We start from the raw sequence: 13,333 nt of genomic DNA, 5'->3' as shown, positions 1-13,333 counted from the left end.
GTGTGTGTGTGTGTGTGTGTGTGTGTGTGTGTGTGTGTGGGTGTGTGTGTGTGTGATATAATTAATATAATTAATAATATAATTGCATTATTATGGCGAAGGAATATGTTAAAAATTTATGTTATAAATAACTTTAGCTTATTTAAAGAAAAATATTGAAATTTATCATTTGTAATAATTTTATCAGAATAACTACTGGTTAAATACCTTTGCGATCGTACTTAATAAGGATCATCCTTTCTTCGGAATTTCTTGGTTGACACGTTTCTCTTCGAAAACAGTCTAACAGCATGGACACTTCGTCTTGTCGAACTAAGAAGTTCCCATATTTACAGCATAAAGCTACATAAGTTAACGCTAAGAAAAGTCCTTCGGTTATACCTTCGATATCATCGTGCGTCCTTACAAGCTCGATTACTTCTGATATCGTAAAATAATATATTAAAATGACAATGGCATATCTGTCAAAATTTTAGTGTGTCTTAATAACTTAATTATATTTTAATTAAATAAAAATATCTAATTATATAATAATTCTTTGATGACAAAAACTCCCGTACAATTCAAAATTAACTTGGAAAGAAAAAGGGCACTAGGAGTTAGGCGCAGATAAATTTATTTATTACAAAAAACTTATTTATTACAAAAATTATTCTTACATGTTTCGGCTCATTTTTGAGCCTTCTTCAGAGATAATAAAAACTACATAAATAAAATATAATTTAAAGTTGACAACAGATTAAAGGATGTTTAAACACCGCGAGTGTACGATTTTTTGAAAATTTTAGATCTGGCTTTACCCTTTAATCTGCTGGCATAGCATGTGTAGCAGACTTTGTTATATTTCTGACAACAATTTGTTAACAATATCAGATAAAGCTTGGTGTACAATTTATTGCCTTTCAAAAATCGGTAGTAAACTCTGCTTAAAATCTATCTCCGTAGGCTTTACATTAAATGATTTTGGTAATAAAAATCAGATTAACAAATTAATATTTCAAGAAAAAAGAAGAAAGAAGAAAAATTAGCTGTAGAACAATGCAAACAGATATAAAATATAATAGAAATTTATATTCAAAACAAGATGTAGAAAAAAGTATTGTTGATACCTGTAGCAGAAACTTAACAAACGAATAAAAAGACTGTCATTATCCTTCTTTTCACTCCATGCACCACAGAACCAGAGAACTCGGAAATTCAATGGCAATATATCCATATTTCCGGAACGACCACTATAGAGAGTCTTCCTTTTGTTATGCCTTGCTATGCATTGAAAATATTAAGCTTTTGTAGAGAAAAATATAACGAGACTTTCCATACATTATCAACGTTCGTTCTCGTGAATTAATAATAATATCGCTGAGACGTTCTATAAGCTTCTAAATGTCCTACACGTTCTTTAACATTTAATGATAGCGGCAGAATTAGCTGATTTTTTTCTTTCTCTACAACATTTTCTTTTCGTCTTTTTATTTATTTTCATATAAACATAAACCAAGAAGGATCACGTCTGCGATAACATAACCGATCATTATTTTTTAAATTATAAACTTGTGCAGTGTATGCAATATCGAATGTACGAAGGGATACTGAAAGTGAGGGGCATTAAAGTATTATTTCTATTGATGTACATGAAAGAGGTTCTTTTGCAAGCATTGCGCTCTCTTGTCAGAAAATTTAACAAAAATTTTGTAAGGCGACTGTAATATAATAAATTGTAAATTTACAAAAGCGCACACAAAATAAACTGCAAGTATATTTTTAGATTTGCATACATCGTGTTTTAAATTAATTCGTAAAAAATATTCAACAAGAAATTTTATTTTATTTTTAAAATACACAGGACTAAAGAATAATTTATTTAAAACAAATTTATCAATGTAGATATAAAAATATCTATGTATAAAATTCTAGGGACTAATGTATAGTAGATACGAAAATAAATTTTATGTTAATTAGATTAGAATGGTAATACAGTTGTTGAAAAATAGATACGAAGATATTAAATTGAAGCTTGCTGGATCAAGTTGAAAGAAGAATAGGATGTCTTTAAAATCTGTATAGAAGCAAAAAAATTTTATCTTTTTGTATACAACACATGTACAAATTACATTACATATCACGCACAGAAAGTACTTTTTTTTTAAATTTATCCTCTAAAAATATGATAGTAGTGAAATAACCTTGTATTTCAAAAAATTTTAAAAGAAAATCTCTCTTTTATTTATTAATAAAACTACAATAAAATGTATAAAATAAATAATATAAAGTTTTCTTAAAAAATTTATGTGACTACACATTATATACTACTACAATTATATAAAATAATTAAGTTTGATTTATTTTACTGAAGTACATGGTAAAAATCTTTGAATTATTGTATTGTACACAACTATTATATTCTCAAAGGGTAAATTTTAAGAAAAAATTGTTTCCGTGTGTATTTAAAAAATTATACATTGAAAAAAGTGTTCTAATTGAATCAATAAAAGAACCTAACAAGAATAGTATTTTGGTTAGACTAAACATAGAATTTTTGGTTACAATAACCAGAAATTTAATTTAGTCTTACCAAAATATCTTTTTATTGAGATCTTTCGATTGTTTCGAACATTTTTCTTAGTGTAGTGTATTTTAAGAGTCGTAATTACATTCAATATACTTACCCATGTGAAAGTGTTAAGAACTAACGAGCAAATTCCATAAAAAGAAAGTATTCGTCCACCTTGGCTCATCATCATTATAAATGATAAACTTTTCCGTTGCTTTATCGATATTCCTGTCCAGTCACTAGCATAAATAGCATACGCGATACTTTTATTCTAAACAAAAAATATTTAACTTAACAAACGGATTAAAAATATTAATTAAAAATAAAATAATCTAAAAATTTATTATACCCCCCAACAAAATACCTTTAAATCAAGCTCATTGCCATACCAGCAATATGAGAACACTTGAAACAACATTGCTCCTAAGTATACTAAAAAAATGAAGAATTCAACACTGAGAATCTTTTTCTGCAATATAAAGACATCAATTGAACATTATTCACACTTAGCTGTGATATCAATTTTATTTATATTTTAAATCAATTTTTATACATTAGACATCTGATAGACGCTGCTGCAGAGAGTGATAAGGCTGAAGAAGAATAAAGTGGTGATAATCCACATAAATAATGATTGTATCCTACGCGTGATATTGCACAGTGAAATATGATGTCTCACGCATTCCGCGATGGCAAAGTTCTCAATTACGTCGTGCTCCATCTTTTTATTATTCTCCTGTAGAAATCGGAATGTTTCCGACAATCGATAACACAACAATTCGATCTGCCCGCAGGTATGGATAATGAAACCATAAACGAGAGAATCAAAAGCGACGTTTAGTGATACCCCGTAAAATACAACTGCAATTTGCTCAAGATAGGTCAATAGGTAAGGAAGTAACTCCACCATGGAATACGGTACGTACATCTTCATCGGTAGCTGCCTTTCGTTCTTCGACATCAAAGGTCCTATGAGAACCAAGATACCCGATATTTGCGAAATAAACATGAAGGCACAGGCTATCCTTTTAGCTTCGTTCATAATATATTACGACGAAGTGGAGTTTGCAAAATAATTAGATTCTATGAGATGTAGGAATGATTATAGTTATATCTATTCTATAAGGAAACAACTTTCCCATATTTAATAATAATTGAATAATAATAATTTATATTTAATAATAAAGTAAAGTGAACATTTAACAATACAGTAATGTATAGAGACAATTAAGATTAGAAAAGTTTTACATGGAAAAAAATAATTTAGCTAAGCAGACAAATTTTATTTAATAAATTCATTTATAACAATGTTTATAATTTCTTTGTTAAAACAAATAGTTCATTTCAAAGATGATTGCATTAGTAATAAAATGCTTACTGGAACGTCAGTATAAAAATAAATAAATTAAATAAATAAAAAAGAAAGAATAGAGTAAACTTGTTACTCCAATAAAGTAACATAATTCGCATATCTAACAAATAGCTATTTCAGCCAAAAATTAATCTTAACAAATGTTTCCATGTCTATATAATAATTAACGAAATTTAAATGTTACATAATTACTAAATATTTGCATTATCGGCAAGTCTTTTTTTCCATACATAAGTATATATGTATAATGTAATATATGAATGTTTATATTCATAAGCATATTATCTTTTTAATAATAAAAAATTTAAATCCTAGAGTGCTCGATACGTAAATTTTATGTACATATACAAGTAAACTAAATAACGATAATTCTTATATTGTTATGTATAACTTTGTATTATAATTTTTTACGGTTAAAGGAGACAAAATAAAAATCAAAACGTTCTATGAATTTTTTTCATGTCAGTTTAATGTAAATAAATTTATTAATTATTTAATTGATTCTCGTTTAAAGTTTTTGACTTTAGTTCAATTTCTTTATTGATTTGTATAAAAGAAAGATTGTGTTACGTAAATTAAAAGTGGTCCATTTTCTTATATGTAAAATTTTCGTATTTGATAGCAATACTGTATTACTTAATAGTTATTGTATTCTAAGATTAATCATTAATATTTTATATTCTAGTTGAAATTTTTAAATGTTTCTATTAGCAATAAAAGTACCTTTGAGATTGTATTGTTTCAGTATCGACTCTTCCACCGAATTTCTTGGCTGACAAAGATTGGTGCGAAAACAATTAAGCAAGGCACGCAATTCACGCTGTCGTATTGAAACGTTTAAATACTTTAGGCACAAACACATAAAGGTCAGAACGAGGAATAGACTTTCTGTTAAATCTTCCATGTCATTTCTCATACGTATAAGCTCGGCCATCTCAAATATCGTAAAATGATATATTATACCAGCAATTGTATATCTATCAAAATTATATACGTCAAAAAGGGGAAAAATTACACAATACATTGTACTTTTTCTAAATAATAATTGCAATTTCCAAAAATGTTTGACTTAATTAATGAGCACTATATTTATAAATAATTTTAATTTAATATGTATTTTAATGACAAAATGTTTTTAACAGAATTACTGAATTTATTTGCCTCACATATATCTTATAATTATTTTACCTGTAGCAGAAGTTGACAAAGCGTACCATCAAGTTGCTATCCTTATGTTCTTTCCATACACCGCAGAAACGAAGAACGTAAAAGTTCACCGGTAGTAAGTCCATATTTTTATTATCGCTGTATCCATTAAATGTAACAGCAAATCTTCCCTCGACAGTGGTAAAGTATAGTATATCATTTGTTTATAGCTGCTGCGACATCCCCGATGATGAATGTTCTTGCATTAATAATGCGATGTCTAAGTATACGGTATTGTTACGATGCATTATTCTTTTAATACTATTCATCATGTAGAAACATATAGGCTTCTGTCATTGTTTATTCTTTTTTTTTCGTATTTTTATTTTCGATTTTATTAGATAAAGTATAAAAATGATAGTCTTTCATGACAATCTACAAATGTAGATAAGTTGTCACTTATTTGAAAAACTTCTTTCTACATTATCTTATACATATAAAAATTATACATAACATCGTAAAACAAGAATTCGTAAAATTATTCATTGTAAAAACATTTTATTCCAGAGATAAAATACATGATTTAATTGTTTTATTAAAAGAGTAATAGCTAAGAAGTAATTACTTCTGTAAAAATTTATTTAAAGAATCTTTTTAAAGAAGTAAAAATAAGTATATAATAAAAACAAATTGTGTATAATAAAATTTAAAAACATAAAGTGTGTAATTAAACTTTACTTAAAAAATTAACTAAGATATAAATTAATAAAAACTTTAATTTTATGTTTAGTCAAAACTTTGGTTATATTTATAGCAAATATAATTTGCTATAAATGACATTGTTATTTTTATATGGTTATTTTTATAGCAAAATAATATTTACAATTTTTATAATCGTGTAAACTCTTACACTTATAGTTTCATTTTATATTTACGGTTTTATAATATTACTTCTACAATATTATATTAATGTATCATATATCAAAAAATCTAGAAAAGAGTACGTTTAATATAAGCGTTTAATATAAAAAATACAATTTATAATGTACATACATCACATGATACATTACTACTGTAACATTTTTAATAAAAATATAAAATCGAGAACCAAGAATAAAATACAGGAAATTTATGAAACATATCTGATTGAGCTTGTGCCTTATTTCAGTGATCTATAAATTCATTTTATGGCAATGGACAACAATTTTTAATCAAGTGAGTGTTTTATTGAGTATAAAATAATTTGCTTCTTATCTAAAATTGAATTTATTATCTCAGACTTTTTTCATTTGTACTAAAAAAGAAGAGCGATTATTGCATTTACAATCAGCATAACAAACACTGCATATTGTTTAGAAGTATTAAATTTGAATTGTTACTTTGAAATACGTATTATATTAGTCGTAATAATAAAATAACAACTCAAAATACAACTAAGTATCTCTTGCAATTGTCACATAAATATAAATAATAAAATGACAAGTCTCAAAATATGATTATTCACTTGATAAGCCACATAATTATATATGTTCCAATTTTAATTGTTGTATATTGTCAATTTTTCATAAAATATTTTAGCGTTTCGGCATTTATTAAAGAATGCTTCGTAGTTTTGTATGTATATAATATTTTTGAGAGAGAGAGAAATAGGATTCCTAAAGTATATATATTCTCGAAAATATTAGGAAAATTATAAATATAATTACGTATATTATAGAATTTTGTTATATGTATATATATATATATATATATATATATTTTATGTTTTATATATCTATGCATTTTTATATTTCCGTATGTAATATTTTTCAAAAATACAACCCCTCTAGCAGTAGAATTCTGTTACGTACAAATCGTTATAATCGTATATCGCGTGTACAGGGGTGCGTTCAGAATCGTCGTCCGGATGCACCCAGATGTTGTTTTATCCTTGTTATTCACAAATGATAAACAAGGATAACACAACACCTGGGTGCACTCAGATGATTCTGAACGTAGCCCAGCGATCGTATAATGGGACAGCGCCCTAATGGTTGCGCACAGCAGAGAATGCCGCTTTGTGCAACTGTTGTAAAATTCTTGAATACGGTTGGTTCTTGCTTTTGATTCTTTATGGATCTAAATGTATAAACCAATCATACTAAAGAATTTTACAACATTTGCAAAGCTATACAATTTTGCAAAGCTGCTTTCTCTGCTGAACGCAGCCAATGGGCGCGTTCAAGTTGACAAAGAGGCTAGCCTGCTCGCCGAGCAAATAAACATAATTGGTTGTTACTTACAGATCTAACTAATCATATTCAATCGCTCAGCAAGCGTACTTAGCCACTTTACCATCTTTAAATGTTTATTATTGCATGTATAAATTGTTGAGTAATTGCACTGATAACATATCCTTTTTTACAATTATTTTTTAAATAGATTTTTATAATGTTTTTGAAATCTTTTTCGTAATGATATATTTCGTCAATTGTATTATTGATCTCGTACATATATTTGAATAGTTAATTCTTAAATAAATATAAGGATTTTTTAATTTTTATCTCATATATTTTCGAATGCATTTATGTACTTGGTGTCTCCTTTTTGCCTTTGTAAAATCTTTTTTATGTTTCTAATCTACAATGATCTACAATTAATTGATGTATGTATGCGTATGTACATACAATATAGCACTGATTAATGACGATTATACGAACCAAATATCGATTTATCATCAGTACAGAAAAGTGGTTGTTGCTATGTAATTTACATCCACTTCTTCAGAGGGCAGCATTTTGCGGTTACAGAAAAAAGATTCTCATGTCGCGTCTCTCAAAGCCTCAAGTTTCTCTCTGTTACAAGGCTCTCTGTCCTCTACTCTGCTTACTGCTACAAACTTACAGAATACAGAGTCTGGCCTGTAGATTATATAGTTATATTATAGAGTGATTAAAAGCCCACTATACGAGGCAACGTGCGTTTAAACGTCACAGTAATAAATCACGTATAAATTTACACAAGATTTTATACGACTGCAGAGATGGAAAATGTTACATATCCATTCGGATATGAGTCGGATTTTCACACATGGTTGCTCGGTAAGAAGGTGTTGTACGAATTTTTCAGTCTAAACAGTGCGACGCTTTATTCTCCATCGTATGGCGAAATTGGCCAACGAAAAATTTACAATATGTAACTTTTTGAAATTTTTGACTACGTTTCGATATTTACTGCCAGTATTAAAAATCTGTAGTTCACATAACTATACATTTTTAGTGTTAAATATATTGCAACAATGAATATCGAAACGTCGTCTTCATTTATTTTGTCATCAATTATCCCTTCTTTCTTCATATTCTTTTATTCTATATAAACTCGCTAATCAAGCGACAATAATATGAGGCAGAAAACAAAACGAAATTAAAAGCTTACCTTTTTTTTTTTTGTAATGCAGGCGATGGATTTGTTATTGAAAACGGAACGAAACGGGGTATAGAATATAATCGGTGGACAAAAACATATAATCGAACTTTGAACAGCTTTGAATTTGAGTTTCGTGCTTGTGGGAATACTGTTAAAAATATAGATGCTTTTAAAAATAAACCTCCTATTGTCCAGGAAACACATAAGGCTGAAGATATAAAGCTCATTCCAACATACGTACGTACATCAGAAAACTCATTTGAGCAAAAAAATATAGGCATTATATCAAAAAACCTAATTGAATCAAGTCATAAAGCTGGGATTGAACAAAAACTGAAACAGGATTATACAAGTGGGAAATTAGAAAGAATTGCAGAGCAAGATGCATGTTTAAGCACTAATCCTCCATTAAATGCATTATGCTCAAACAATGACACTGTTAAAAACATTGAAATTGAATCACATGGTTGTGAGAATACTGTTAAAAATATAGATGCTTTCAAAAGTAAACCTATTATCCGGGAAACATATGAGGTTGAAGATATAAAGCTCTTTCCAACATGCACACATACATCAGAAAACTTATTTGGATTAAGTCATAAAGCTTGGTTTGAACAAAGACAGAAACAGGATTATACAAGTAGGAAATTAGAAAAAATTGCAGAGCAAGATGCATGTATAAGCACTAACCCTACATTAAATGCATTATGGTCAAACAATGACCCTCTGTTAAGTGAAACTATGGTCAATCAAAAGAACATGGCCTACAGGACTGGAGAATCAGAAGTTGAAGGAAGCGAGTATGAACTGAGTGAGGAATATGCAGACATGTTGCAATGTCTTGAAGATACAAAAGATGTTGTCCTACCCAAAACTGCAAAGAAGAAACATAAAAAAAACATAGATAAGTTAGTCAAACAACTAAGCTCTTGTAATTTAGAAGAGAATAATAATCAAAAACAGAACTTTATGGGTAGAAAGCTGTCTCAAAAGATGAAGAAAAATAAAGAAGAAACAGTGAATTTAAAATTACTGTCCAATTTAAATAAATCATTATTTTCTTGGACTACTAAGTCTCCTACAAATAAAACATTAATGACTGACCAATTGGTGTGTCAACATTTACAGTGGCTAGATCCAATGTTATGTGATAATGGTAGAATGTTATGTAATAATGGTAGAAAAAGGTTGATACATCAGAGATTTACTATTTCACCAGATGTGAAATCAATAGGATTGGAAAGATGTCAAATTAAAGAAGATAACACTGAGCATAAAGTAGACCAAATCGGAAATACTGTAGTAGACGATAAGGCAAAATTATTTAAAAAAGATTCAAGATGGGTCAGTACTCCACCATGGATGACCAAGTCAAGAGAGAAGTTTAATCGCAGGTTTTCAACAATTCGCTTAAAAACAAATAAAAAATTCAATCAAGATATTTCAAACGTAAAAGCTAAAGATAAATGTAATTCCTACCCGGTTAAAGAAGTAAATCGCGATTTTCACTTTCAAAAATTAAATAAAATACAGAAAAAGAAAAATTTACCTAATCCACCTAACCATAAGAGAAAAATTAAAATACAAAAACCGAAAATTGAAGCAAATGAATTAAATTCTTTAATAAAAAATTTAACGAAATTTAATCTTACTGAAAAGGTAAACACAAAAACCGTTAAAAAGAAATTGATAATACCTTTTCTAGATCATCCTACACCTGTTTAAAAAAGAAAAAGATAACAGAGAACAAAATTTATAAAAATATGAATGAATAAAAATTGAATACTTTATAAACTTATATATATATTTCTGCTTTTATATTTTTACAATATAAATTACAAAAATGTAATAATTTTACTGTACTAAAAAAATCTGTAATAATGAATGGAAATTATATATATTTAAAAAAAAAAAAAAAAAAAAAAACTAATGTATTGTATTACTTATTACTCATTTATTGGATTATCCACTCATTATTCATCATTTTCATAATATATTTTTATTTACACTTTATGTTTTATTTTTAATCTTTTTTTTATGTAAGACCGATATATATTTTTTTTCTAGAAAAATGTATTAAAATGCAATTGTTTAAAAAAAATTTTTATTTTTAATTGCAGACTTAAATATACCAATTTAATTTGTGGAATTATAATTAATTAACAGATATGAAAATTTCATAAATGTTAAAGTATACAATTAAAAATAAATATTAATGACTATAATTATTATCTATGATTACCTTTTCAACAATTAATAATATTTCATATATATCATGGATGAATCATTATAATCTCATGCGATATAAATTGTATCATTTCCATTGTAATATTTATAAGCGCCTAGACACTGCTGTGTCTTCAGATAATGATATTCTGTAAATTCATGCATTTCATTCTAATCTCGAAAAACAATTGTATTAAATAAAAATAAATAAACGATCTATATCGAGCTAATATAAATTTAATATTGTTTTTAAACTTTATAATGTTTATTTAAATTGACCATTGTAATATCTACGTTCGATTGAACGAATTTGTAATGATGGTCCTGTCTCACATGTCTTTTACATTATACACTCGCATTGAGAACAGGAAAATCAATTCCGAACTATAATCGTTATATCAGCATGTCTGTATCACATCATATAAGAAATTATTATCAATCCAACGACAGATATCTAAAGAATTTCTGAAGGACCTGTGAGTACTGAAACATATGACATACTTTAGTTTTTCACTTATGTTTTTATATTTATATTATAAAGTTTAAGAACAATATTAAATCCATATTAGCTCGAAATAGACCGTTTATTTATTTTTATTTTCATTGCAAAAAACGAGCGAAATTTATTAATTGTATTAAAGTTATTAAACAAAATCAATTATGACAGATAAAATAAAGGCTATATTAAAATAATTCGTTTCACAATTATTTTTCATTTTAAGATTGTGATCCAATTGATTAAGTATTCAAAACCTACAATATATATAATGTAAATTATAAATTTTCAATCGTAGCAATGGAATTTGGAACATAATCTATATTATTACAAACATATGTCATAGTATGTCATATCTAATTATCAATGTCATTTAATATGAAACTCATTAATTAATATCGTTAAGATCAGCGTCTACAAATAAAGTTCCTATGTAAGTAAAACAAATATAATATCTGTATTGTATTTGTTTTATATAAAACATTTATTCGATACATGTATTTTAAATAAATATTTACATCAAAGTTCTTTTGTTTTTTTTATTCGAAATGCAACATAACAATATTTACATTCATCTTATGCACAATTCCTGTTGTATGTATGTATGTACATATGTTTAGACGAATGTACAAATCGATGTTCTTTTCTAAAGGCGATTAGAAATGCTTTCGCAGAGATGTAAATAACATATTGGTACTGTAGCATGATATAAAATGATGTATCTAATTTCTTCCATATACGATCATCAAAATTTATGAATCTCGAAAAGGAAGAGATGTATCTTTCATGATGGCTGACTTATATTTCATGTAAAAATGATAGAAGTTGTAAAATGATGGTACATTGTATTACATTCGTGTAATATGTATTTTTTGCAAATTTATATATTTCAATAAGTTTATTACAATTCGCCAACACTCGCATTAAGATAGCACCAAGTATTATGATGACTTAGCAAAGACTAGTGGTAAAAAATTTAGCGTCAAATCTATTCTTATAAAATAAAATAAATTTTCTAAGGCCACTAGGGTATTCCATAGAATTCATTTCAATCATCTTCACTTTAAGTTACAAACGTCTCGTCGTCATGGATTAAAGAATATATCAATTTTGAAGCATACAACGATTTTACTATTCGCAACTTCTTTGCTATCTCAGTTTCTTAATCATTCTGATATGTGACATAAAATGATATACGCGGTGTATTACAAATTTCGGATTATACTTATACTAAATTAATAAGACCCTATTAGAATTCAAATCGGAGATTCTAGCAAGTGTTAGGCTATATCATCAAGCTCTTAATATCTATCTTAATGATTTATCTATCGCTATTTTTTATCAAGTACATATATATATATTTTTTTTTTTAATTACAATGCAGTTTTAATAAATGAATTTTCATATAATGAATAACATCGATTGCATTATGAATTTCAAATTGTACTGTTATCCATGACTATAATGCTTGTAAACTATAAATGCTATCTAGTATTTATTTATTTGAGAAAAAAGAATAAAATTATCGTGTTACAATATTTTTTAATGTTCGTTCATTTAATTCACGATAAACACTTTGTTATATAATGCTGGAATCTAATGATAATTATAATTTATACATCTTACATAGGATTTGTCATGTATTTGAAATACTTTGATTTAAAACACAGTTTTTGTAATAAAAATATATTTTATATTTCAGTGAAGCACATGAAAATATTATGTATTTTGTATTTAAAATTGAAATGTTGAAACATTCATGTATTTCATAATTTAAATAATAAAAATCAAAAGGTAAATAATAAATTAATTTTGTCAATCTTAGTATTTGAAATATGAAATATAAAATACTTTCAATCTTGAGTAGTCGCGATGGCCATGTTGGACTTGTGACGTCATAGGCGAGAAATGCAAATTAATTTTTGTTGTATGCCATTTGTAAATAAAGACAATTTAGATAAATGTAAATGACGAGATCGCTTAAAAACGCTTGTAAAAATGGGTGAAAATGTCCTTTCTTCCTTTAACTGTCATTAAATGGTCGTAAAGAACACTTAAAGTGAGCCTATACTCAAGCAAAAACACACAGTTTAACAGCTGATGAAACGAGTGAAATACGCTTTTACGTATACAATTA

At 27.0% G+C, this 13,333-nt stretch overlaps 3 protein-coding genes across 3 annotated transcripts in view; 1 reads left to right on the top strand and 2 right to left on the bottom strand.

Annotated features, from left to right (window-relative positions):
- LOC108771650 (odorant receptor 46a-like) overlaps positions 1 to 1,216 on the bottom strand; it is a 6,590-nt gene extending 5,374 nt beyond the window's left edge. The window contains exons 1-2 of the mRNA XM_018536990.1: positions 1,110 to 1,216; positions 208 to 461 (exon numbers count right to left, since the gene is read on the bottom strand). Of these exons, the coding sequence (XP_018392492.1) occupies positions 208 to 461; positions 1,110 to 1,216 (361 nt within the window). The remainder of the gene's footprint in view (positions 1 to 207; positions 462 to 1,109) is intronic.
- A 786-nt stretch (positions 1,217 to 2,002) lies between these two features.
- LOC108771649 (odorant receptor 46a-like) lies at positions 2,003 to 5,215 on the bottom strand. The gene is made up of 7 exons (XM_018536989.1): positions 5,112 to 5,215; positions 4,743 to 4,900; positions 4,647 to 4,695; positions 3,105 to 3,576; positions 2,916 to 3,020; positions 2,667 to 2,822; positions 2,003 to 2,056 (listed from the first exon to the last, which is right to left on the bottom strand). The coding sequence occupies exons 1-7, from the start codon at positions 5,213 to 5,215 to the stop codon at positions 2,003 to 2,005; spliced, it is 1,098 nt and encodes a 365-aa protein (XP_018392491.1).
- Positions 5,216 to 7,947: 2,732 nt separating this feature from the next.
- LOC108771647 (uncharacterized) lies at positions 7,948 to 10,199 on the top strand. The gene is made up of 3 exons (XM_018536988.1): positions 7,948 to 8,149; positions 8,506 to 9,488; positions 9,522 to 10,199. Exons 1-3 carry the CDS (start codon positions 8,092 to 8,094, stop codon positions 10,197 to 10,199), a joined length of 1,719 nt encoding a protein of 572 aa, XP_018392490.1. The 5' UTR covers positions 7,948 to 8,091.
- The last annotated feature ends 3,134 nt before the right edge of the window (positions 10,200 to 13,333 follow it).

Source organism: Cyphomyrmex costatus, unplaced genomic scaffold, assembly GCF_001594065.2.
Source record: "Cyphomyrmex costatus isolate MS0001 unplaced genomic scaffold, Ccosl1.0 scaffold164, whole genome shotgun sequence".
Lineage (NCBI taxonomy): Eukaryota > Metazoa > Arthropoda > Insecta > Hymenoptera > Formicidae > Cyphomyrmex > Cyphomyrmex costatus.
The sequence above is the reverse complement of the archived record's forward strand: the minus strand, read 5'-3'. Positions and strand labels throughout refer to the sequence as shown.

Excerpts from the sequence above, each read along its gene's own strand:
- LOC108771649 (XM_018536989.1), bottom strand. The coding sequence starts at position 5,215 with ATGGACTTACTACCGGTGAACTTTTACGTTCTTCGTTTCTGCGGTGTA. Across the intron at positions 3,021-3,104 it reads GCGTCTATCAGATGTCTAAT|AAAAAGATTCTCAGTGTTGA; the intron begins GTATAAAAATTG and ends TTTATATTGCAG. Across the intron at positions 2,823-2,915 it reads GCAATGAGCTTGATTTAAAG|AATAAAAGTATCGCGTATGC; the intron begins GTATTTTGTTGG and ends TTTTTTGTTTAG.
- LOC108771647 (XM_018536988.1), top strand. The coding sequence starts at position 8,092 with ATGGAAAATGTTACATATCCATTCGGATATGAGTCGGATTTTCACACA. Across the intron at positions 8,150-8,505 it reads TTTTCACACATGGTTGCTCG|GCGATGGATTTGTTATTGAA; the intron begins GTAAGAAGGTGT and ends TTTGTAATGCAG. Across the intron at positions 9,489-9,521 it reads TGAAGAAAAATAAAGAAGAA|AAATCATTATTTTCTTGGAC; the intron begins ACAGTGAATTTA and ends TCCAATTTAAAT.